We start from the raw sequence: 26,821 nt of genomic DNA on the forward strand, positions 1-26,821 counted from the left end.
GCAATGTGCCTGTTGTTGCATTTTCAAATCACTGCGCCACCCTGTCGACATACATTCTGCACTCTGGACTGAGCTGGTGCACACGGGTGCTTCTCCATGGGCTGGTGCCCTCCACAGCCAGCCAACTCCAGGATGAAGGTGCTCAGGAGCCCCTGCTCTGGACCAGCTGTCAGCCTCAAGGCCGCCTCCCTACTGTTCCAGCTAGGGCAGGGCTCAGAGGAGGCTGCCTCCACTGACTGCCCACCCTGACATATACACTCAGATTCCCAAGGTGGGCATGCTGGACATGGCCTTCTTAGAGCCCTTGCTGCCCAGGGGCTTCTGCAGTGGGAAGACATCTAAAAGGGGGCCATATGGCCGATCTCTGCAGTAGCCAGGGTAGGGGTTTTATTAGTTTCCTCTTGCTGCTGTGACAAATTGCCACAAATTTGGTGGCTTAAAACACCAATTTGTTCTCTTACAGTTCTGGTCAGAAGTCTGAAGTCAGTTTCACTGGGCTAAAATCAAGGTGTCAGCAGGGCTGGTTCCTTCTGGAGGCTCTAGCGGAGAGCCCTTTTCCAGCTTTTAGGAGGCACTGCATTTTTTGGCTTGTGGCCCCTTCCTCTAACTTCAAATAGCATCACACCAATCTGCTTCCCTCATCACTTCACCTTCTCCTCTTCTGTAGTGAGATCTCCCTCTGCCTCCCTCTTATAAAGACACTTGCCATTATATTTAGGGCCCACTAAGTGATCCAGGATAACCTCTCCATCTCAGGATCCTTAACTTAATCATGCCTGCCAAGTCCCCCTTCCACATAAATTTCACAGCGAGGAATTAGGTCCTGGATATCTTTGGAGGCGGTTATTCAGTTTAGGGCAGGAGTCATCAGCCTCTGCTTTGAGGACCATGAGTTACTGGCCCTCATCTGCTAACCTAGTCCTGTGAGGTCAGGCTAGGGCTGTGCGATCCTAAGGGTTGAGTGACACCAATGTGACCTTCAAATGCTTTCCCCACTCCCATCTAGTGAAACAAGGCAAATCAGTAGTTATTAACTACTTAACAAATAACTGCTGTGTTCTATCACATCCAGAGTTAGGTTTACAGCTCTTCAATAAGTTCCTTTTTGGGTCTGTGGAAATGTAGGGAGCTGCAGAATCTCAGAAGTGGGAGGAACTTAGAGCTCACATAAACCAGGGGTATCAAACTGGGGCCAAATCAGCTAGATTCTCCAGGCTTGGTGCTAGAGAGAGAGAGAGAGAGGGGAAGGAGTCTGGGAAATCTCTCAAGACAGCAGCTATGAATTTCCATGAAGACAAGTCCATGAATTTCCATAATTCTATTTTGCATGTCAGAAGGTGAACATTGGTCTAACCCTGTGCGTCTCTTTTGTAACATTCATCTGTAACACTCCCAGGTAGGTGGATAAGCTTCAGCTCAGGTTCTCAGGAGTGCAAATAGGAAAAGCACATTAATACTTCGTAAATTCTACTCTTCCTATTTTTGTTGTTTTACACTGCTCCTCCCATGAGATTAACCGTATCATCGTTCAACAAATGGCTGGGGTCATGGACTATGTAGTTTTAGTTGTATGTGGTGGGGGGCAAGATGGGGCATAGAGGACACATAGAAGACTACTTTCTTCTACTTCCTAGTTTTGCCTTTTTTACATTTTCATTCTTTGGACCCCCACAGCACCACAGTGCACCCCTAGAGGTACCCAGTGGATGCCTATCACAGGAGGCAAATGGAGTTTAGCTCACATTTCCCTGCCTGGGTGAATTCTCTCCTTGGCTCTTCTTCCCCCTCCACCTCGGCCCCTCCCCTGTGGACCAGATACACCATTCCAGATGCCTCAGTACTGGGAACACCCAGCACCAGATCTTCACCTTGGCAGAACTCTGTCTAACTAGATCGCTGACATTGTGGGACTAGTCCAGAAAGCCTGCCCTGGGTTATATGCGGAAAGAAGTTACACTTCATGACACAGGAGAGGAGCAGAACCTTTCCAGCTTCTTTTCTTGGTGGAACTTGGTGATACATAGTCCAGGATAAGGGATCATTCCTTCTAACACTCAGTGCAACTTAATCCAAACAGCATGTGGTCACATCCAGCCTGAAATGGGTTTGGCCCAGCCAGACAAGGGCAAGAGGCCAGAACAGAGGAAAGGGAGCCAGATGTTATGAAATATTGCTCTGTGCTCAGAGGGCTCACATAGCCCTTAGCAAGTATGTGGACAGGGATGCAGTGCTTGCTTATTTATTCATAAACACAAAGCTGCAGATGGGGAAATATTGATGACTTGATCCCTTTCAAAAGTGAAGACCTGAGATTCAAGGTGGGGGGCTAGAGCTACTGACTTCCAGGAACACCTAATTTTGCCAAGAGCCTCAGTGAGGAACTAGAGGAGGCGAGGAAGGTAGGGGTGAAGGTGGGGGCAGGTGAGCTTCTGGGGGTATAATTAGAGCACTGACATTGGACACCTCTGGGGTAAGAAGACATGTACTTTAAAAATTTTGTGTGATGAAGAGAGGGCAGTCAAACTCATTTTGGAGAAAGAATTTCTGAGAGGTAGGGGACTTTCTGCTCACTGGGTCCTTGGCTCACTTCTTCGCTTACCCTGCAGGCTCCAGGGATCAGGCCTGCTGCTTCTCCCCTCACCCATCCTCTTTCCCATCTGAACTGTGTTTCCTGCTGCACTTGCTGCCGGTCTGTACTGCAGGTTCCTGACCTCCTTTTCTCTCATTACACACACCCTCCTTTCCCTCTTGGATTCTTTTTACCACTAGAAACTTTGCTGATTAGAAATCTGGTGTTAATTATTGCTAATCTCCTTCTAAATGTTAATGGAGCTAGGTAGGTCTGTGTTCAAACCTTCCTCTCCCCAAATCCCTTGTTCGATGGTCTGGTGTGTTTCTCAAGACTGATAGTTTCAGAGGCTGAGTGTGCTAGAAGAATTTTCCAACTCGAGACAAAAGACAACATCTGTTCTAAGGTTGGAGGAAAACCTGGTGTGTATTAGTTTCCTTCTTAAGAGCTTTTCAAGGGTAATTTTGATCTAGACTTAATTTTTGCCTAATTTGCTCTATTAGAATCTAACCTTCCTGTAAATCGGAGCCCCACTATACTATAATTGTTATGCTTGCCTTTGTGTTTGTATTTACAGTTGTATTGATCTAAGTGATCTGGTGCCGTTTATCCTTTAGTATAACACTTCCCAAACGCTGTGGACTCCTGAGGTTCCAAGGATCCATGCCTCAGTTTAGATCTGAGCCATTCAGGATGGTAGCCACCAGCCACAAACTGAAACGTGGCTGGTCTGAGCTGTGATGTGCTGTATGTGTGACATACACATTGGATTTCAAAGACTTATTACAAAAAATGTAAAGTATCTCAATAATTTTTATATTAATGACATGTTGAAATGATACTACTGTGGATATATTTGGCCAAATAAAAAATATTATTAAAGTCAATTTCCCCTTTTTTAAAATGTGGCTACTAGAAAATTTAAAATTTCGTATGTGGTTAGCATTATATTCTTATTAGTCAGTGCTGACTTAGATAAACACTGGCTCAGAGCAGAACCTCATTCTTCAGTTCTTTTCTTCTTAATAGTCAAGCTTAACAATTCCCCATTTCTTGTTTCCTGACCTTTGTTCTGATTTTTGTTTCTGAACATTGGGGGACTATAGGTGTTCATTAGACTCTGATTTTCTCATTCAAATGTACCTGGACTTTATTTGATTCGTTTATTTCCGAGACGAGTCTCTAGACTGTTGACCTCAATCTTGATGATTCTTCTAATTTACACAAGAAAATATTTATTTTCTTTGGTCCTATATCCCCTTCAAATAATCTTTAGCACATTGTGGTTACCCACAATGCATTTTTTAAAAAATAACAGATGAACACAGTCAAACTCAGACTACTCCTTGCCAGAGTCATTTTGTGTATGAAGAAGCAGACTGTTTCGAGGTTAAAGGTCTCCAAAGCAGGGCTCACTGACCTCAGGGGTACACTAGACAATCCACTGGGTTACAGTATGAAAAATATTAGAACTTCTTTTTTTTTTTTAAGATTTTATTTATTTGAGAGAGAGAGAGAGTACAAGATGGGGGAGGATCAGAGGGGAAAGCAGATTCCCTGCTGAACGGGAAGCCAGATGCTGGGCTAGATCCTGGGACTCCAGGATCATGACCTGAGCCGAAGGCAGACACTTAATGGACTGAACCACCCAGTCACCCTTAGAACTTCTGTTTACATTTGTTTTACCCAATCCTTTTCTGACTTTTCATTTCTTGTTCATGCTTTCTAATGAACACATTCGTTTACAATAATTTGTAAATATTGGGAAAGATAATGTGTAAGTATTAGAGGGATGTTCTCAAAATTTTTACTAGTAAGGGTATATCATCAAAAGATTTTGAGACTACTGGTCCAAAGAAGGTAATTTTCTCTCCTAGTGTAAATTGACTCCCACCACTGTGTTAGTTACTCTTTTGAATTTATGCAATTCATTCATTCATTCATTCATTCATTCATTCATTCTTGAGGATCTACTAGGTGGCCGTTGTTTTGCTGGCATTTACCTGACCTCTGGGCTGAATCTGTTTTTTTCCTGCCCGCCTCATGGCTGGAAGAAGTTTTGGCAGGCTTGAGGTGTTTGGGGGTAGAAGAATGAGTGATGGGGACCTTTTTTCTTGGGCTTGCCAACATAGCTTTTAGGACTGAGCAGGTCTTCACTGAGGAGAAATGTCTGCTGTCTCTAGTTTTAACGTTCTTCTCTTTATTGTTTTTATTTTTTTTAAAGCTTTTTTTTTAAGATTTTTTATTTATTTGATAGAGACACAGCGAGAGAGGGAACACAAGCAGGGGGAGTGGGAGAGGGAGAAGCAGACTTCCCACTGAGCAGAGAGCCCGATGCAGGGTCCTGGGATCTTCAGTGTTTTTAAAACTTGTATTTCCTGGGGCTCTTCTCCCTGTTTCAGTTCTTTCCCTAGACTGAGAACCATCACTTTTTAAGACTTCTTTGGTCTTCATTCCCATCCCAAGCACTAGCTATTGCTATTTGTTCAACCCAGAAGTTTCTGTCACATCACAAGGTGACCGCATCCCTGAAGTGATGCTATGGAAGCTAAGCAGCAGAACCTGGCCAGAGATTCATGGAATCATTTGCTTGGGGTAAATGAGATTTAAATCTGAGCCTCAGGAGAACTTCAAACTACCCCCTGCCATGACCCTTCAGTCCCCATCTCTGCCATAAATCCCCCAAGGTCAATATCTATAGTGCTTTTACCTGTCCAAAATACTTTCCTTCAAATGTGCCAAGGAGAGCATTTACTTGGGCAGGTTAAGGAGGGGTGGGGGGGGGAATGAAAAGAAATTTTCATTTTCAAGAAGGACTTTTCTCCATCCTTAAGAACCCACTGTGTAGACCACCATTTACAAGGCTAAGCTGGCTTCTTGAACACAGCACCCACCGAATTGCTGCAAGTAAAAACCATGTGAAGCCATAGGAAGTTGTTGAAAGGGGCAGCAAAATCCCAGGTTCCTTTGCCATGTTTAGCCCCTCCTTAAACTCACCTCTGTCTCCCAAGGCTTCCTTCATCATTCTGTGGTAGAATGAGAAAGTACGTGGGCTTTGGGAAAAATTTAAACCCTGCCTGCCACTGACCAGCTTTGTGACCTTGAGTAAGGTACTTCTCTAAATCCCTCTATACAATGCTGCACAATATCTAGAATTGTAGAGATCATCATATTAGTACATACATTGTGGGGTTTTGAGACTGCCTGCCCAGCACATGGTATGTGCTTGGTAAGTGGCTATTATTAATAGAGATCTGCCGTGTCCATCTCTTAAGTCAGGTATGTTCAATTTCCTGGATAGAGTCTTTTACTTTTTTACTTGAAGTATAGTTGACACACAACGTTACATTAGTTTCATGTGTACAACATTGTGATTCAACAAGTTTATACCTTATGCTTTGCTCACCACAAGTCTGTTCCTGGCTTCCCTTTTAAGAATGCTTGAGCTGAAATGAACTTGGGCGCCATCTGGTTCTGGAAGGATCAGGAGGCATAGCACCTGTCTGGTTTTGAGATCAGGCCCTAGACCTAATTTGATAGTAACAGATCATAAGAAACAGCTTCTGAAGTTACCTCTCAAGTATGCCCAGATTTGAGTGGGCCAAATGGCAGCATTCTCTCATTGATATTCTTTTATTTAATGAAGTAGGACATGAGAGAAAACAGTTATTTTCATTTTGAAAGAAAAATAAATGTAGCCCGAAAACGTTTTTATTTTCCCTCAATTTTCCCCATTGCAAAAAGACTGCCACCTACCCTTGACCTCATGCAAGCTTCATTTTCCAGATGAACTGACCAGTCCCAAAGAGGTAAGCCTCCTTTGAAGGCAGGGCCTATCCCTGAGACCCAAGTGTGGTCTTTTGCAATCAGGGCTGGAGCAGGGGCTTTGGGTGGCAGCCCCTTCCCAGGGTGGCACAGCGATTAGGTCACTGGCTCTGGAGCCAGACTGCCTGGGCTCATGCCTTGGTGCTGCCCTTGCTAGCATTCTCTATGCCTTGTTTCCCTTACCCATAAAATTTAATAATAATACTAGTACCTATCTTATAAGACTGGCATATAGATTAAATGAGTTAAGAGAAGTAAAGTTCTTCAAACAGTCCCAGGTACATAGTGAACACTGAATAAGTGTTAGTTATCGTTAGTTATTGTGTATGTGTGTGTGTTTCATGTGTTTCTTTTTCCTGGAAATTGTCTGGGCTAGAAATTACAGGGGCAAAAGTCCTTTCTTGTCTTGAAGTTGCTGATGTGGAAGGAAAAATCACAACTCTCCAATGAAGCTGAGCAAGAGGGCCTGGCTAGTTGGTGGCTTAGGAGACAGGCAGCCTGGGATCCTGCCCACAGTGAAACAACAGCTCCAGCCTCCCAGGACCCAACAGATCTTACTGGGAGAGGGACACCGTGTGCCTGGAAGTTCTAATGGGGTGTGCCTTTCGCCTTTGCCCCCAGGCATATGTCAGACCAATTTCCCCTGCCTGGAGCCTGACTCTAGGTTCAGCCAAGGAAAGCAGAGTTTGACCAGGTCTAGCATGCAGTGTTACTCACAGGACTGACATGTGGTTTTAATTCAGCCCTCTGAAAATATGCTTATGTATTCCCTTTCACTCTAGTCATGGTTTTGTTATGAAAATTATTTAACTGATCTTTAAAAAATGGAACAGAAACTCCAAATTCAAAATCTCTGCCAGTCTCACTCAGGGTCTGAGTGGTGATGAATCAGTGATCAGCCAATGGGGATTGTTTAGTTTAAAAGAGAGCAGAGGTCAGGGGGCAGAATGGAAGGGCCTTTGACATCTTTAGTGATGACTCTAGAACCAAGGCTAAACATGAGCTTTATTACACACACACACACACACACACACACCACATGGCTTCCCTCAGGAAACTCCCATCAAGAAACACTTTACAAATGCTTTGTAATTTTATCTCTTTTGATGGGGAGAGGAACCTGTGACCTCTGTCTTCTCTCCATCTCCCCTGCCCAGCATGTTATCCCATCATCAATGGCAGTTTAGTGGAAGTCCAGGGTTTTGTCATCTTTTTCTGACACCTGGGAATTGAGAAAAGATGGCTTTGCCTCTGTCTCTGCCACTTGGTCCCATGCAGCAGCCAGTGGGAATCATAGTTGTTAAGCACGGGGGATGTCAGGGTTCAGAGCAGGGCCTTCTGGGAAGGGAGAGCTAGGGCCCAAAAGTCAATCCTGACTGGATTTTCCCGAAGTAGATGAGCATTCCTTTCCCTGTGACCCTTTAGAAATGGAAAGAAAAAAAAAAAGTCTCCTGCTGGCTGTTACAGTACAAATTGTAATCGAGTCCTTTCCTCCAAGTGTCCTTGTTTCTGAAATTGTCTCAGTGCAAAGGCCACCAGGTTTGTGTTGGAATTCTTCAAAAAAGCCCTTCTCAAAAGACCTCTCTGGTTTCCATTTAACAGAAGTCTCCCTCAATTACGAAAGTAACTTGTTCCTGGGACATATTTGTGACCAGGGTGCATTATTATATGCATCATAGCCTGAGCCCATCTGTGGTAACAGCACTATGCCCTTATTAGTTAAGGGAAGGGCACTATATTTCATTACTAAACTGCCTTACTGTTCTCTGACCAAGGGCACACACTGAGCCCAACAGAAACCATGGAAGGATCTGTGTTAGTTAAGTTCTGCTATGACAATGCTGCATGATAAACAACCTCCCAGTCTCCATGGCTTACAATATACACCCATGTCTATGTGTGGGTGTGGCTGGTTTGGCTGCAGGCTGGGGATTGGATTCAGGTCCCTTCCAGGGGCCTCACCTGGGGCATACGCCTCTTGTGGAGGAGGACAAGTCTGTAAGGAGGCAAGTCAAACCACGCAAGCACATTCAAAGCCTCTAGTAGGATGTGGCATAGGTGATGTCCACTAACATTCCATTGGTAAAAGCAAGTCACGTGGCCAAGGTCAAAGACAGTGGGTGGGAAGTATACTCTATCTTCAGCGAAACCGTGGCAAGGTGAGGAAGAAGGAAGAATAGTGAACAAATAATACCACCAATGACGCTGTCCTTCACTTCATGTTGAAGAGCGGTCTCCCACCTCTTCTGCTGCATGGAGGCAATGATAGGGGGTTTGGTGGTGGCTCCTGTCCCCAGCCCAGCACAGGTCCCCAGGTTCTCAGTGGGCTGGGCTCTTTTCTACTCTCTCGGCTTTCCTTCCCACAGTTGCTAGGGAGCCCAAACCCCAGTCTTGTCAAAATCTGTCTTTTCCTTTAGTCCCTGCACATACTTCCTGCCTGGCTCCTACCCTCTTGCTCTTCACCTTCTAACATGCTTTTAAGCACGCAATTCCTTCCTGTTCCATCTCTAATATCTTTGGATGGAACCTCTGTAGGACAAGACCTTTCCCAGTGCCAAGGTGGTCTCCTCTTAGTTTACACTTGTAGTTTTATGATGAAGGAGTTTCTCATTCTGCCTCTACCTTGAGCTGTGCTCCCAAATATCCCATTTTTTATTCTGACATTACAATATGCCAAATGCAAGAAAGGGAGTGGGTATTTTTCAGATCCCAGAAAGGTAAAGGGAGTTAATTTTTTTTGAAGATTTTTAATTTATTTATTCATGAGAGACAGAGAGAGAGAGAGAGGCAGACTCCCGGCAGAGCAGGGAGCCTGATGCAGGACTCGATCCCAGGGCCCTGGGATCATGACCTGAGCCGAAGGCAGATGCTTAACCGACTGAGCCGCCCAGATGTCCCAGGTAAAGGGAGTTTAGAAAGAGGAGGCAGAAACATTGATCCCACTACTCATTTAAATGTACCAAACTATGTGGTGGACCCTTTACATATTTTGACTCATTTACTTCTCATGGCAATCCTTGGAGGGAGGAATTATCTCATTCTCCCCCATTTTATGACTGAGGAAATGGGCCAGAGAAGTTGTGTAACTTGCCCATTGTCACACAGGTGGAAAGGGCAGAAGCTGATCTAGAACTCAGCTGTGTTTTCCCCAAATCCCCTTTTTCTCTAGCCACCCTCTCTTTCAGTCCTCTGCAGCTGTGGGTGGATGTGACTGCCAGGCCAGTGGGCATCTTCTCTGAGGAATTAAGGGGAGGGAGGGAGGCTTGGAGAAAGCGTGGGTGGCGGGGGTTAGAGGAGGGCAGGAGAAATCGAGCCGCTGTAGGAATAGACAGTGAAGGTCACACCAGTCCACTTTCCTGCCTACCAGCGTCATCCCAGGGCAGAAAAGATAGTGTGCGGGTGTTGGATGGGGAGATCGGGGGCGGGTTCAGCTGACAAGTGGGCGGTGATGGAGTCTGTTGGGTCCCATCAGCAAACTTTCTAGAATATCATGCATCAATCCCCTTTCCCCTTCTCTAATGTCCTCTTTGTTATTCAGCTGAATATTTCTCTTCAGAGGATGTTTATTCAGTTTGATCAAAGCTGCTTTTTTTCCCCAAAGCTTTACTTGGGTGGCCCTGTGGGGACATCTGCTCATGGCCGGTTTGAACCTTTCTCTCTGCACAACCACACAATTACCAACTTTCTCCAGGTTGTCTGAAGCCAAGTAAGGCAAAGAAGAGGATCAAAACAGTCTGTCTTCTTCAAACACTTTTAAAAAGATGATTTATTTTTCCCTAGTGGCATCCAAAAGTTTGAGAATACAGATTATGAATCCAACATGAAAACATATTTTCCTTTTTAGAAGGAAAAAAAAAACCAAACCAAACAGATTTCTTTTTCTATGGCCATTTCTCCTTTTAGTTTTAATTCAAAATATTGGTATTCTTTTTTTTTTTTTAAGATTTTATTTATTTGCGAGAGAGAGAATGAGAGACAGAGAGCATGAGAGGGAGGAGGGTCAGAGGGAGAAGCAGACTCCCTGCTGAGCAGGGAGCCAGACGCGGGACTCAATCCCGGGACTCCAGGATCATGACCTGAGCCGAAGGCAGTCGCGTAACCAACTGAGCCACCCAGGCGCCCCAAAATATTGGTATTCTTGCCAGCTGTGGGACCCTGGGCAAATGTTAGCACTCTGGACCTTTCAGTTTTCTCAGCTATAAAATAGGAATGAAAGCATTCCCATTTCCCTCATATGCGTGAGGATTTAATGAGATAATAACTGATATACAATGAAAAGTTAATATCTGTAAGCAGTGGGACCTAACGACTTCATCTCTCAGTGTCTCCTGTATAGAAATCCTCAGTTTCCCCTAGAGCTGCATGTGCTGTGTGTTCAGTGCAGCGGTTTGCTATAATAAAAATTGGGAATGATCAAAATATTCTCCCTATAGTGGAATGGTTAAAGAAATTATGGAATATTCCCACTGTGAACTATTAAGCAGCAATTAAGTAACTTTATATAGACAGATACGGGAAAAGCTTCAAGCCATCTTAATTATGTTCAACAAGCAAGTTGTGGAATGATCCTCTCTTTTATGCTAAAAGTAATTACCATGTATAGTAGATGAAAAAGTAATCCCCCAAAAGACATCCATGTCTTAATCCCTGGAATCTGTGAATGTTACCTTATTTGGAAAAAATGGTGTTTGCATATCTAAGTTAAGGATCTTGAGATGGGGAGCTTATCCTGGATTATCCAAGTGAACCCTAAATGCCCTCATGTGTGTCCTTGTAAGAGGGAGGCAAAGAGAGTTCTAATGCACATAGAAAAGGAGGAGACATTGGGGCACCTGGGTGGCTCAGTTGGTGAAGTGTCTGCCTTTAGCTCGGGCCCTGATCCCAGGGTCCTGGGATCGAGCCCCACATCGGGCTCCCTGCTCAGTAGGAAACCGGCTTCTCCCTCTCTCTGTGTGTGCACACATGCTCTCTCTCTCTCTCTCAAATAAATAAATAAAATCTTAAAAAATAAATAAAATTCCCTACCCTAAACAGTTAAAAAAAAAAAAAAAAGGAGGAGGCGCAGTGACCAGAGATTGGAATGATGGGGCCTCAAGCCAAGGAATGTCAGCAGCCGCCAAACCTGGAAGGTTCTCCCCTAGAGCCTCCACCGGGAGCTGGTACCTTGATTTTGGCTTAGTGAAACTGATATTGAACACATTTCTGTTGTTTTAAGCCATCAGGTCTGTGGATATGTATTGTGGCAATCACAGGCAATTAATACATCATGACAGACGTGCATGTTTTAATGGAAAGAAAAGAAACAGGCCTAGGAAGATGTATATCCAAACTGTTGACTGTGGCCCCCTCTGGGGAGGGGAAAAGATGTTCACATTTTATTTGATTTTCTTAACATTATTTGGGTTGTTCACTGTGCTTATTAATGCATGTATTGTGTGTGTGTGTGTGTGTCTTTTAAATAGTAATAAAGGCCAAATTAAAAATATATCTAATCAGGACAAAATTTAGAATCTCACCTCGGAAGGATTATTGGGTAAAGACATCTTAGAGGGTGACAAGAATCATCTGTTTTATAGAAAAAAAGCTCATTTCCATGCTTCTCAGAATTGTCCCTCTGAAGGATGGTGACTGAGCATTTATGCACTGACTTTTGTCCCCTTTGGGCTGAGCATTGTCGCCAAAGGTATTACCTTTCCCTGTGCCCCCCTGCAGAGCAGGCAAGAAAGCAGAGAGTGCATCAGGCACTTGAGGTGGGAAGCTGTTAGTGTGCAAGGGATTGTCCACTGTGGGGGCAGGAGGAATCCGTTGGGGGCCAAGAGGTCCACAACATGGGGCACCAAAAGCATCTTCTACAGAGAGAAAGCTCCTGGAACCCCAAACAGGGAAGAAGCCCAGAACTGGAGGAGCCCCTTCTCACCAGCAGACTTGCAATGCCCTAGGCCAGGGATCAGTGTCTGTCCCCCTCCAAAAACCCCTCTTATCTGATATAGTAAAGAGTGAAAGGGTGTGCTCAGGGAGGAGCCGGGTGTTATGGGAGCTCATAGCTAGGGCATCCAGCCCACTGAGGGGCCTCTGTGGAAGGCTTCCCGGGGACGACCTAAAGAATGAGAATAGGGGGAGAGGGATGTTCCAGGCAGAGGGAACAGCATGTGTGAAGTGGAGATAGAGAGGGTCTGGCACTGTCCAGGAAATAAAAGTTCAGCGCGACCAAGCACTCCAGGCATTTAGACTTTCTCCAGAGAGGCTTTGAGGGATATGATCGAGTGTGTGGAGAGTGGATTGTGGAGGAGCAGGAGTGGAGGGAGAGACCAATTAGGTATCCTAGTAAAGAAGAGGGTGCCTCAGCCTAGGTAGACACAGAGTGGCCAATGAGAGATGAACTGATTCCAGAGATGTGTAGGAGGAAAAATTTGCAAGACTTGGATGTATGGGGCAGAGAGAAGGGCGGAATGGAGATCCGGCCCAGATTTCTGGCTTGGATGTCTGGGTGGATGGTGCTACCTTTCAGCAGATTGGAAACAGGAAGGCATGTTTAGAGGTGGGGGAGATGGTGAGAAATCATAGAGAGTAGAGAACATCTTGTCGACCTAGTGATCCCTTCCCCTCTGACTCCTAGAAATCTCGCTGTGATGGGTGGGCCACCTCTCTCTTCCTGCTCCATGACACTCGTGAAGGGCGGTCCCTTGGGGGTGTTAAGTGGCCGACATACCTGGAGGCATCCCTCAATTCCCACAAAGCTAGTGAATAGATCTTGTGAACATGTATAGAAGGAGCAAAACTCTTGGATCTCCCGGAGCTGTTTGGGGGCCGTGGCTGCGGACCACAGAAGCTGGAAAAAGTTGGTTGTTCTGTGGCCTGGCCTAGTCACTGCATTCTGTAAGGGTATGTTCCTTTCCTCTTAAAAATGTGCCACTAAGGCCTGTTACTATGAACATGGCCACATAAACTCAGCATTCTTGCCACCGTCTCCTGGAAACCATCTGAAACCAACAAAAAGAATGGAAGACAAAATGCAAATTCCTTTTTCCTTTTTTTGAGGCAGAGGAGAGGATACATGATACATGATATATCACAAGCCAGATTTGCAGGAAGCAGCCTAGTCATGATTTCAAATTCAACTCAGGCCCCTCTCTAGGAACCTCTTTCAACTGACTCGTCTAACTCATAAAAGGAGTTCAGCATCCACGCAGAGACACTGTAAGAAAAAAAGGGAACAATGAACAGCAAAGTTTATGAGCAGATTAAGGTCAGTCACCCTGAAATAGGTGAAATTTTTGAACAATCGCTTCATTATGGATTTTTAAAGCTTAATGAGAAAATACCTCTATGAAGAAACACTACAAAGGAGAAATGCAAGAACTCAAGAAAAAATGGTAAGATAGCAGGAAGAAGTAAAATATGAGCTGGAAAGAAATAGGGAAAAGTAGAAATTAATAGGAATTTGGTAGAAATTCGAAAGTACACAAGGGTGAATGAATATTGGGGAAAACACAATCAGCCAAATAGAATATAGAAATAAGAAAAATGAACAAACTGAAATGAAAATGGTTAGAAAGGGTTAGGGAGAAGATGAAAGATATACACAGGACAGACAAGAGGAGATCCAACACATAAGTCATTAAAGAGCCTAAAGAAAAAATAAAAATAAAATAGTGGAACGGAAAACATATTTAATATTTAGTCTAAGAAAACTTTGGTGAAATAAAACATTTAAATCTACCTTTTCTAACAAGGTAGATTACACCCAGAAAAATTGACCCGGGAAAGTCAACACTGAGATATATTCTATTAACATCACTGGACTTCAAAGAAAACAAAAGATCACGTCATACCTGTCAGAATGGCTCTTGTCAAAAAGACAAGAGATAACAAGTGTTGGGGAGGATGTGGAGAAGGGGGAACCCTTGTGCACTGACATTCCTCAGAAAACTAAAAGATAGAACTATCAGATGATCCAGCAATCCCACTTGTGGGTGTTTCTCTGAAGCACATGAAATCAGTATCTTAAGGAGACATCTGCACTTCTATGCTCATTGCAGCATTATTCAAAATAACCAGGATATGGAAACAACCTAAGTGTCCACTGATAGATGAATGGATAAAGAAAATGTATATATACACAACACAATATTATTCAGCCATAAAAAAAAGAGAAGGAAATCCTGCCATTTGTAACAACATGGATGAACCATGAGGGCATTTTGCTAAGTGAAATAAAGTAGACAGAGAAATACTATATGGTATTATACGGTTATCATTTGTATGTGGAATCTAAAATAAATGTTGGGCTCGTAGAAACAGAGAGTAGAACGGTGGTTACCAGGGCTTGGGAGGGGGCAGGGGGAATGGGGAGACACTGGTCAAAGAATATATAGACTTCCAGTTATTAGGTGAGTAAGTTCTGAGGATCTAATGTACAGTAGGTGACTGTAGTTAATAATATCATATTGTACACCTGAAATTTGCAGAGAGTAGATCTTAAGCATTTTCAACACACACACACACACACACACACACACACACACACACACAAAGGTAACTATGTGAAGTGTTGAGTGTGCTAAATAACTTGATTGTGGTGATCATTTCATAATGTATACACAGATCAAATCATCACATTATATACTTTAAATATATACAATTTTATTTGTCAATTATCCTTCAATAAAGCCAGGAAAAAAGTGTAAAGAAAAAGAAAGAATTCTTACGGCAACGAGGCAGGATAAAAGGTCCCTTCTATTCAGTGGAGTAGGACCCACAAGCCATTCGGAGAAAGAAACTGTGCCAAAATATTTTCTTTCTAGTCAAACTTTCCTTCGGGTGTGAATGCTGTAGAAAAATAGTTTTGAACATGCAGGAACTCAGAGAATTTTGTTCCCGTGAGCACTTCTTGAGAAAATTATGGATTTTTGGCTTCAGTCAACCAAGAAATAATGAAAAACCAGGGCAAAAGGGACAGGAATATGCAAAGAATGTACTTCACTGAAGGGCTAAGACCTGAACAATTGTGAGTATTGGACTAAAGGGATAGAATGTACAAGTTTTATATTCTAACAATATAAAAATGATACAAATATACAAATTTGGAAGGGGAATCAGGGAAAAGGTGGGAGAAAGAATAAACATGCTATTCATTAATAAGAGCAGAGAACCAAAGAATATCATTTAAAGCTGCCAGATACAGTAGACATGTAGGCACCTTTAATTGTACAAAGGCAAACATTAAAATGACAAGGCGAGTGACGAATATTGAATAGCAGAAGAATGGTAGGGGACAAGGAAGAGGACAGGTGCTCATTTTATGATTGTTCTTACTAGGGATTCAGAACGACTATTTAAAGAGCTAGACAACTAAGGGCATGCAAGCATCAAGGTATACACCATAAAACAAAATAAAGGTAACTGAAAACCTAGTGAAACAATTCCAAATTATAAATACAAAAAATATGCCGTAAAATTTAATGACAGACTAAAGATGTATATAGCATATCAAGTGACATAAATGGGCTAAACCTACCTAGTGAAAGAACACAGAGCTATTTTGGTGGAAGTGTGTGTGTGCATGTGCATGTATGTGTCTATTTATTTATGTGTATGTATTTGTGTGTATGTGTGCGTAGGGAGATACAGAGCGCACAAAAGTCCTCCCCTAAACCCTTACCCCATGGTAGACCGTGAAGGAACCCTCTGGGCAGATTTGAAAACCATTGTTCCAGCCCATCTCCAGCAAGCAGGAGAGGGATTCCAGGTGAAATCCAAGTTTGCTTAGCCCACATCTACGAGGAAGATCTTCTCTAGGCTTTGTCTCCCTGCCCTGTGGCCCTGGGGGCCTTGACTGGAGAGGGAGGAAATCAGAACCCTGCCTTCCTCTGAGCTGCCCAGTGCTATTCAGCACACTGGTCCCCAGCCTGCCCTGCCTCAAGCAGGGTGTTCAAGATCGGGGCAGCACGGCCCTGGGACGTAGACCCACCTGCTGGCTCCCAGCAGCGTAGGCACCTCGGGGTCAGGTGGCGAGGGGGCGGGCCTGAGAATTTGCTTTTCTGACAGGTTCCCAGGTGGTACCGAAGCTACGGGTCCAGGACCAGCATGTTTAAAAATCACTGCCTCCGAGTATGTCCTTGCCAACACACACGGAGCTGGTGCTCCCACATCTGTGTGCTAAGAAAGGCCAGGGCATCCAACTTCCACGTGAGCAAGTGGGGCGTGCAAACGTGCCTAGGCAAGGACTGAGTCACATGGCCACAGAGAGGCTGGGCAAGGTCATCTGCAGCTGGGCAGCCTTGTGCCCGGGAAAAGGGAAAGGCATGCCTGGGAGACCATTAGAGATCTAGGGAGTGGGCCCTAGGGCTCACATGGAGATGAAGAGAGGGGCCAGCCCTCAGGGGTGAGGGACAGATGTGAAAAGAGATGCTCCTGGCGCTTGGTGACTGGTGTCATAATGGCGGTTTATCCGAGGGGGACAAGCGCGGGTCCGACTGCAAGCATCAGCAAAGGCCACCCTGGAAGGCAAAGCAAGCTCGGCTTTGAAGCAGGAGCGCAACCGGCTGTGGTTGCCCGTTCCGCCCTTGAAGGCCGCGAAGTGTACTCCACGTCTCTTCCCTCTTCATACACCTAAGATGTTCGTTCACTGTCCCCGTTGTTTTGTGGATTGGGTCTGACGTTTTCCCAGGTCTCAAACTTTCTTTTTCTATCCTGTCCCCCAGGCATCTTGGCTCTGGAGAAAGCTGCGTGGCAAGAGGCGGTGGGTGATGGCATTCTGCCTCTTGATGACTCTGTCTGTGGTGACTGTCACCCGCTTCCTCCCACAGCATCCAGCCACTGGCCCAGACCCGGGTCCCCTGGAGCCCCAGGAGGTCCCTGGAGCCCCTGGCCCCCACAGCCGGCAGGCTCTGAGCTCTAGCTGGAGGCAGCGGGCAAGAGACCTAGGGTTCTGGAAAGGCTGGCCCTTGCCTAGGCATTCCATCCCCGTGTGTGCTGAGGAGAAAGGCCACAGGGGGACAGTGGACGGAAGCAGGAAGTCCCTGGGAGAGGACAGCAAGCATCCAGGGAGGGTCAGGAGGGACGTTACTTTGGCCTCTCCAAGAAATTTGAGACTCAGTACCTCGCGTCTTTTGCTCCTGAGGGACGATGAGGTCAGGGCTCCAGGAAGCAAAGACTTGGGTACCCCCTGGCATGACAGTCCCATCGGAGAGGCACAGAATGAGACTGGCACCCTGGCTGACCCCGTCACAGGACGTGGCATGACAGCTTTACAGGCTTGGAGAGCTGCTGTTGGACTCACCCTCCGGCCCCACCCAGTGGAAAGCAAGAATCTGCCGGGAGCTAGGAACGGAGCCTTGACTGGTGGGCGACAAGCAGGGCATCCCACCCCAGTTACAGGGGCTCGTCGGTGGCCTGGCTCTGTTGCGGAGCTGCAAGAATCTGTCTGGTGTGATGCCGAGACCCCGGAGCTGTTGACCAGCTTGAGGACCGGTGGGCAGGCCCCCCCATGGCTCACGGAGCACGATGTGGAAACACTCCAGCTGCTGGCCCAGGGGGAGGTGGTGGGCAAAGCCAGGGTCCCTGGCCATGGGCAGGTGCTGCAGGTGGGCTTCTCCAGCGATGGTGCCCTTCGGAACATGTCTTCCGGGCTCAGCCATCTCTGCTCCCAGGGGCTCTGTGGCCTGATCAAGAGGCCTGGGGACCTGCCGGAGGTCCTGTCCTTCCACGTGGACCGGGTGCTGGGGCTGCGCCGGAGCCTGCCTGCCGTGGCCCGGAACTTCCACAGCTTCTTGCTGCCCTATCGATACACGGATGGTAGCACCAGGCCCGTCGTCTGGTGGGCGCCTGATGTGCAGCACCTGGGAGACCCAGAGGATGACCAGAACTCTCTGTCCTTGGGCTGGCTGCAGTACCAGGCCTTGTTGGCACATGGCTGTCGCTGGCCAAGCCAGGCCCCCTGCCTGGGCATCCACCACACCGAGTGGGCACGCCTGGCGCTCTTCGACTTCCTGCTGCAGGTATGTGGGGTTGGACAAGGTGAGGGTGGAGAGCAGGGCAAGTGTGGGATTTGGGATGAATTGAGAACGTGGAATTGCCCTCCTGAGGATGGTTGGTGACTCCCCCCTCCAATCCTTGCCTTTTGACCACCAAGCACTTGTTTTTGTTATTTTTCTGCCTCTGTGTTTATTCATCCAGTGGTTTGCTGGAATCAGCTCATATGGGCTAATAAGAGCCAATTCGCAGAATTTTCAGGAATTTTGTGACCTGGTGGAGAAACACAGGCATTATTAAAAATGAGATAATATCAACGAATAATATAATAAGTTATATTAGAAAAAAGGTAATAAATACTCAGAACTCATTAATTCTTATGATTTCACTATATTTTACTGTTATCTGTACTTTTTAAGTTATTTGCATCTATACAGTAAGTATTATATAATGGTGAGCTACTGCACATCTGTCAACTCCGTATTCAGTCAGGTTGGTAGCTTGAAAAGTGGCCGGGGTGGGAGTATTTACACCATGGGAGTCAGCAAATGCTGCAAATCAGGACTCCCCACTATTTCCGAGAGCTAGTTCTAGTTGTTAAACATTTATCAGCACATCACTGTTGATAACATTATATCCTTGAATCAACAAGGATTCAAGATCGTTACCTAATTTAAAAAAGAGAGTAATTGTGGGGAGAGGGAGAGACACAGGAGGATAAAGGGACGATTCCCGGGCACTGAAGAATGAGAAAGAACTCCAGCCACAAGGTCGGCTGAGGTCCCTGCTGTGCCAGAAGTGAACCCTGGGGTTTCTGGGGATCCTAGGGAAGGATCGGGCAGTCAGGGCACAGGGTTAACGGCGGGAACTGCAGGTGCTGACTGTTTACTAACTCTAAACAGTGTGGCTGCGCTGGGGCCTGCGCTCTGGATGTCAGCTGTGGGGACACAGGTGTGGAAATGTGGCCAGAAATTAACATAAAAAAAGAAAAAAAGCTCAAAATGGGTGGAATTGTGCACGAAGTGCAGACTGAGCCAGCCCCCATTTCTGTAGGGATGTCTGTTGGGGCAAAGACACCAACACGAGCCCTTAGATTCACCGACCGGGGTGAGTGGATGAGCCACAGGACAGGATTCAGGCAGCCGCGGGCTGATACGCTGTATTTGGTCCATACAGGGTTGGTTCACAATGTGTTTTTCAGGAAATTCTTAGACAACATGGAATACTTTGGAGATTTCCCGTAAAAATCTAGCTTCCTTGACACAGTGGATGGTTTAGTAACATTGGGCGTCCGTTCCCATATGGCTGAGTAGCGATGCCTGCTTCAGAGGCTGCCATGCCCACCTTGTGGGCGTAGGCCCTACCTCCTTCTTCTCTATCATCCGCCCACGGTCCCCCCCCCGAACCATGAATGCTACCTGTCAGCCGGGGCGTGTTCGTTTCCAGTCAGTGGGCGAGCTGGTCTCCTGAGGTACTTCCAGCTCCTCTAGTCTGTGTGCACAAAGGCTGCTTTGTGGAAAGAGGAGTGTGGAGCCTAGTGGTCAGCATGGGCTTTGGCCTCAGACAGACCTGGGCTTGAACCCCCCACTCCCAGACCCCTTCCTGCAGGGTGACACTGAGCAGATTACTTTGCCTCTCGGAGATTCACTTTTCTTTCATCTAAAATGGGGCTGGACATCCTGACCTCACCCCTTTGGGTCTGACCATTACAATGTGTGGTAGCTTCTAATTGCCAGCACCAGCCTCCGTGGGCTTGCTCTGGGTCACATGTGACAGGCTGGGTGCTGGGGAGCTAACGCTGGCCAGGAAGTGTGACCAACCATCCAGGTTGGGAAGGAGGAGTTTCTCAGACCACAGGGAAGGCTGCTTATCTACTTCCAGAAGCAGCCTCCAGTGAGTGATGGGAGCCAGGGTATAAAAGCCCCAGCTCCCTGGCTAGGGTAGCTCTGTGTGTTCTACGTGTCTCGCAGAGTCCCTAACCAGGACTGAGCCCTGATTACTCACAGGGATCATTGCTCACCCTCTGTGTCTCACATCTCTGCTTCCTGCTGTGTTTTTGGATCAGCTCACACACACACACACACACACACACACACACACACAAACTGCTTTTGCTTGAATCCTTGTCTCAAGGTCTGTCTCTGGGGGAGCCTGGCCTACGTCAGATGATAACACTGACCTTGTGTGGTTTCCGCATGCAAGACTGTGTCATCAGTGCCTGGAGAGGAGCGCGCATGCAATAATAAGCAGGCACAGTCCCCAAAACTTTATAGGAATTAACTCATCCAGTCCTCATAGCAACCTTACAAGTGAGATACTATATTTATCCCTATCTTAAAGCTGAGAAATTAAAGTCCAGAGAGGTTAAATTACTTGCCCAAGGTCATGGCTGCTGGACCGGAGACAGAGCCTGCACAGTCTGACTCCGGAGCTCACCGTCTTAATCACAGAGTTCCTATTCAGCTGGTCATGACTGAGTCAGGAAAAGGGGACTCTTGCAGGGATGCCTTGGAGCCTTGAGATCGGAGGCACCTCCTTGCAAAGCCCCAGTCCAGCTGATGTGCACACAGCAGTTTTCTGTTCTACACAGAGCCCCCTCTGTCCATCTCCCAGAGCTGCTGTGTGGACCCTTCCTCGGACGCCAAGCCCTGTTGCAGGGACGGAAGCCGCAGCAGCCAAGGCACACGCAGGTTGGGTGTGCGGTCAGATGCTACTTGGCTGGCCTTGTGCCACCTCTTCCTTGGTTTGCTGAACACCTGTCAAGTCAAACACCCCTGTCTGGCTGATGCTGCCCTCCTAGAAGCCGCTAGCAAGTCAGAGAGAGGCGAGGCTTCAGGATGTGGGTTTCCCCGCGTAGGAGCCCGAGGTGCCTTCTGACCGGGAACTGAGTACACACTCCATCTACAGCCCACTCTGTGGTGTGCTTGCTCGTTTGTTTTGTGTTATCCAATAGAAACCCTGGCTTTTTCATGGTTGTGTATCACAAATAGCATTTCCCCAACACAAAATACACAAGCACCGCACACATACACATTCCTTGTACTCCCCACAAATCATACCCTATGCTTTGCAAATCCCATCTAACATTTTGTATTAGTTAGTGATTGCTGAAATGCTAACAAACCTCTCCAAATTTCAATGGTTTAAAATGCCAGCTCGTTATTTCTTGCTCCAGGGTCTCTGGGTCGGTTGGACTCAACTGAGCTTAGCTCCAAGCTGTGGTTTGGGTTCAGGTCTGCTTGGTTTCTCATTCTGGAACTCAGGCTGAAGGGGCAGCAGCACCTGGGCAAACTCTTCTCATGGGAAATGGAGAAGCCCCCAAAACTCAACCAAACTGCTAAAGCACATTTAAGTCCTTCACCAATGTCACTTCTGCTAGTATTCCATTGGCTAAAGCAAGTCAATGTCAGGGAAGGGAAGTACCGTCTGCTCAGACTAGAAGGGGAAGAGGAGCAAATATATGTTGGACAATGATGAAATCATTTACATACACCCAAACACACACATTGCACACTTATACGTGAACCTTCTGTGCCCGCATATGCCATAGCCACGCACACACGCATACCATGCGCCTGAACCATACACCCTCACGTACTCCAAATGATGCCCAAACACTGCTGTAGGCAAGTGGGAGCTCAATCCTGCTGAGATCATTGAGGGAGTGTGTAGAACACAGACCACAGTTGTCTCACCTGAGGACCAAAGCTGGGTTATTTGCCCACTAGCTCCCAACTGGCAGTGGCTGAGACTGCTCGTGAGAGCATTGACCTCGTGGCACTTGTAGCCCGGCCTGTGGGCTGGCCAGCCAAACCAGATCCTTCCGCCAGAGACGGGCTAAGGCAGAGACCTGCAGCACTCGTTGTGGAAAGCCATTGGTATGCACAGGAATAGTGGGTGCCAGGGGAGTCGGGTGGGGTACGAACAGCATCTGCAACTCCTAACGAGTTAAGTCAAGAGCAAGTTTTGGCAGGCCAGTAGGACGAGGACGGTGCTCTCGGTTAATAAACTGGTTTCTCTACGAAAAGATAAAGTACTAATTGCGAGTAGGTACCATCCCACGCAATCTAGGCTGCGTCATAGGAAGAAGTAGGACCAAGAGAGGGTCCACCACTTCTGAATAGATCAGTGAGAAGCTGGTTCTACTCAGGTGGACAAAATGGGTGGGAGAGTGTGTATGTGTGTTTGTTGAGTGGGGCTCACAACACTCTGCTCAATGTCGGGGGCCACCTGCAACCGGAGTTGCATTCACTCTGGTAAAGGGTACAAAGTCCTTCTCCTCCTGGGACGGTGATGGAGGCACAGCCAAGCCATGGTCAGGAAGAGCTAATGATCACCACATTCACTGTAAGCCAAATCCAGCCTGAGAGGAGTTGTGCCTGGGACCCAAAGGGGCCTTCGACCCAGAGGCCAGAGTGAGGGCAGGAAGTGCTGGGGGGTTGGGCACATTGCTATTTTTTCTCTTTTAAAGGGGTCTCTTTTCTCACACTGCACTTCCCCTTAGAGGGTGTGTGATTAGCTAGATGGTGGGTGAGATGTGGAGAATTCAGACAGACTGGGAGCTGGTAATGTTGGCTCATGAAAGTCTTTCTGCAACTTCTGCTTGTGAAGGGCCTTCACATCCCTAAGAGTCGAGATCCCAGGAAGCTTCACCTGCCACCATCCTGGTCCAGGTCATCATCTTTTCTCACCTGGACTAACACAACAGCCTCCTGATGTGTCTCCCTGCCTCCACTTATGTCCCCTCCAATCCAGTCTCCTTACAGAAGACTTCCCCAGGCAGATCCTGAGTCAAGGATTCCGGTGAGGTTGTTTATCTAGGGGACAATCTCAGGAAACAGCTGAAGGGAGGTGGGAAGTGAGATGGGGGGGCAGGCAGCCAATAAAGGACATGATATCAAGGCAGGTCACCACGTGGCTGACTGGGGCTTAGTTCCACAGGAAAATTTCTGAGAAAAGGTATAAAATACATGCTCAGAATTAGCCTATTTGGAAAAAAAAAAAAGAATTAGCCTGTTTGTAGCCAAATATCCCATCAATCTTTGGTTGAGGGCTGCTCCTGGAGGGATGGATCCCCTGGAATTTGGAAAGCCCCCAGACAAAGCCATATAGCAGCTGGAAGTTGGAGGGTGAGCTCCAAGGTTCATACAGAACTGTTCAGACACAGAGTGCACACTTCTATGATCATAAATCAGATCGTGTCACACTTGCCCATTAAAATAAGGTAAGGCCTTCCCAGTGCCCTCAATATCAGGTTCTTCAAGGGCCCATGTTCCTTTTTTTTTTTTTTTTTTTTTTAAGGGCCCATGTTCTTCTAAGACCTTCAAGGATCTGTCCCTAGCCCCATCTCTTGGCACCTGGCCTTGGTCAGTTTCTAAACACACCCGGCTCCTTCCGGTGCAGGGCCTCTTGCTTGGACTTGCTTCTGACTCCTCCTCCCCAGGCTTCAGCTCTCCTGACCACCCCTCATTGTTATTCTCTTTCTCTTTCACGGCATCCTGTTCAGTCCCTTTCTGATTCCCAGCACAGTATATGATATTTTATTTATTTATGTATTTATCATATGTCTCTATTTTGTTCATCACCACATCCTCAGCACCTAGCACAGAGCCAAGCTCTTGGTTCAGTCCTAGATAAGCACTTGTTGAATGAATGAATGAATGAATGAGCGATGAATGAACTTCCAGGGTCTCTGTATGATATCCTGTCCAGATGTTGCTGTGTTTTGCTTCCTCGAACACCACTTCTTCCTCTCAACCGAAAAGAATCCCAAGGCTTTCTATAGGCCTTTCTTATAGGGTCCAGAATAGAATCATAGAGGTGGAAAAAAGCATTTGCCCTGCTCCTGCATTCTGGCTGTCAATTAACTTACACTTCCAGGACAGATGACAATGTCCTTGACCACTGTTTCAGCACTTTTCAAATGTTAATGCCTAACAGCCCTTGGAGGAAGAAAATATTCTTAGCTTCATTCTACAGATGGGGAAACTGAGGTTTAAAAGAGCTAAGGAACTTGCCCACAGTCACAGCCTTGTTTCATCCAGTGCAGTCTGGCCACAGAGTGCATGCTCTTGCCCTCTTTGCTGTACCTAACTGGCCCTAGAAAAAGTATTTATTGAGTCTTTTCTGGGTGGGACTGGCCCATTTCCTTCCCAAGGAGCCTGTTCTCAGTTATTTGTGATCCTGCATACATTCCTTATTTTGAGTCCAAATCTATGGCTTCAATTCACGTGTATCTCCTCTGGTTTAGTCTTCCTGGGACATCAGGTGTTCTGTCAGTTAGAGAGGATCTCAGATCTGTGTTCACTGCCGACCTTTCAGGCTTCCAACCAGAGACATGACATATCAGGGTAGCTACCATTTATGAAGTGCCTACATCTGTCCGGCAATGTCTGACCCAAAACACACACATGAACTCATTTAAGTCCTACAACAGGCCTAAGATATGGGAGCTGTGTTCCTCCCCATTTCACAGATGGTGCAGCTAACTATGGAGGACTGAAACACATGCCCGGACAAGGGTGTTTAAAGGGTGACATTGAGTATCTTTACATATATTTTAAAGCAGGACCTTGATCAGGGTGAGGTATGAGGAACAGACTTCTAAGATGATCCCCACAGTTCCTACCCTGCTGGCGTTAACCCCTGCCCTTGAGTATGAGTGAGACCTGCGAATACGATGGCCTAGTACTCCAATGATTAGGTTACCAATCATTTAACTTTGAGTTGATCAAAGGGAAGATTATCCTGGATGGGTCTGACCTAATCAGGGGAGTCTTTCAAAAGAGATGAAGTATCTGAAGAATTTCCTGCTGGCTTCAGAAAGCAAAGAGCCATGCTATGAACTACCTGGTGGAAGGGGAGGCCTCTAGGAGGATCCTGAGATCCCCCGGGACCTAGTCATACAACCACAAGGAATGGTTTCTGCCAACAACCTGAAGGAGCTTAGGGGATGACCCTGACTTACAATGAGACGCAGCCCCTGACCAACACCTGGAGTTCAACCTGGTGAGACCCTGAGTGGAAAACCCGGCAAAAATATGATGGACTCCTGACCCACAGAAACTGTGACATAATAAATGGGTTCTTTGAAGCCACTAAGCCCCTGGTCATTTGCAATGCAGCAATAGAAAACAAATTTATGAGCCCAAGGTGCCAACATTTTAAGGAGGTGTAGCGCCTGTCCTGCATGACCTGGACACTGAGCACCTCCCTGTTTCTTCAGCCCCACCCTAGTCCTGTCTCTGTTCGGATTTTTTTAACTTGTTCTTTCTTTGTCTGTCCATAGTCTTTGCTCATTTTCTTTTGGGTTGTTGGTCTTTTTCTTAATGATTTCAAGAGCTTTTTTCAGGTGAAGGCAATTAGTTTTTCGTTTGACTGTCCTGTAATATTTCAGGTTTGGTTGTCATTAAACTTCGTTTATAGTTTTTCTGCTATGCAGAAAATTTAAAAATGTTATGTTGTTAAAATTATCAAGCTTTTCTTTTATGACTTCTAGGTTAGTATACGTTTTAAAAGGCCATCCTCACTTCAAGGTTATTTTTAAAAGTCTCCCATATGTTTTCATCTATCTTTGATCCATCTGGAAGGTGTTTTGGAGCAAGAGATAAGATGCAAAACAACGATTTTCTTTTTCAGATGGCAACCCACATGTCTCAACACATTTGTTGAATAATCAACCTTTTCCCCAATCTGAAATGTTGCCTTTCCCATATAGCTCATTTCCATATGTATGTTGGTCTATTTCTGGACTCTTTTCTGTCCCAGTAAAGGTTTTGCCTATTTATAGGCCAGAATCACAGTTTTAATTGCTGTGCTTTATATTTTATGTTGATAACCAGTAGGGCTTGGTCTTCCTCATTGCTCATTCTTAGAATTTTCCTGATAGTCTTGCATACTATTCTCGTAAGAAATTTAGAGTCAGCTTGTCACTTCTTCTTCCCAAGTCCTTTTGGGATTTTAATTGGGATCAAATTAAATTTGTGTGGACTATAGAGAGAATTTACATCCTAAAATATGAAGTCATTCTAGCCAAGAATTGGATATTGTTGGTTCGCAACCCACTCTGGACCTTCTCAGGTGTAATCTGAAACTGGCCCCTATAAGGAGAGGGCAGTGAGAGACAAAAGAAAGAGGCATACCACTCCAGGTTGGTAGGAGGGAGGTTTAATAAACAAAGAGAACTTATATACGAGGCTTGTCTTGTCTTGGGCCGCCGCAAGACGGTGGATCTCTGCACCCACCTACCAAACTTAGAAGTTTATACAGAGGCCTTAACTGGGTTCAGTCACGTATACCGTGCAAATGTTCTCATCACCACATCACCATCTCCAGGCTGTGACCTTGGGGCAGCCTCTGGGAGCAGGAAAGGCAAACGGAACCCACATTCCAAGGATCACGGAGGGGGCAAGTGGCCTCCAAGTGCCCGGGTCCCGCTCATCTTCCTGTGGCCAT

The 26,821-nt window shown here is 46.2% G+C and overlaps 1 protein-coding gene across 7 annotated transcripts in view; it reads left to right on the forward strand.

Annotated features, from left to right (window-relative positions):
* GASK1A (golgi associated kinase 1A) overlaps positions 1 to 26,821 on the forward strand; it is an 84,499-nt gene that overhangs the window by 48,351 nt on the left and 9,327 nt on the right. For all 7 annotated transcript variants that reach the window (XM_081825427.1, XM_081825424.1, XM_081825442.1 and 4 more), the window contains one exon: positions 17,098 to 18,393. In XM_081825427.1, coding sequence (XP_081681553.1) covers positions 17,143 to 18,393 — 1,251 coding nt within the window. In that variant the 5' untranslated portion in view covers positions 17,098 to 17,142. The remainder of the gene's footprint in view (positions 1 to 17,097; positions 18,394 to 26,821) is intronic.

The sequence above is a fragment of the Leptonychotes weddellii genome, chromosome 1 (assembly GCF_054177405.1).
Source record: "Leptonychotes weddellii isolate Sample4059 chromosome 1, ASM5417740v2, whole genome shotgun sequence".
Classification (NCBI taxonomy): domain Eukaryota; kingdom Metazoa; phylum Chordata; class Mammalia; order Carnivora; family Phocidae; genus Leptonychotes; species Leptonychotes weddellii.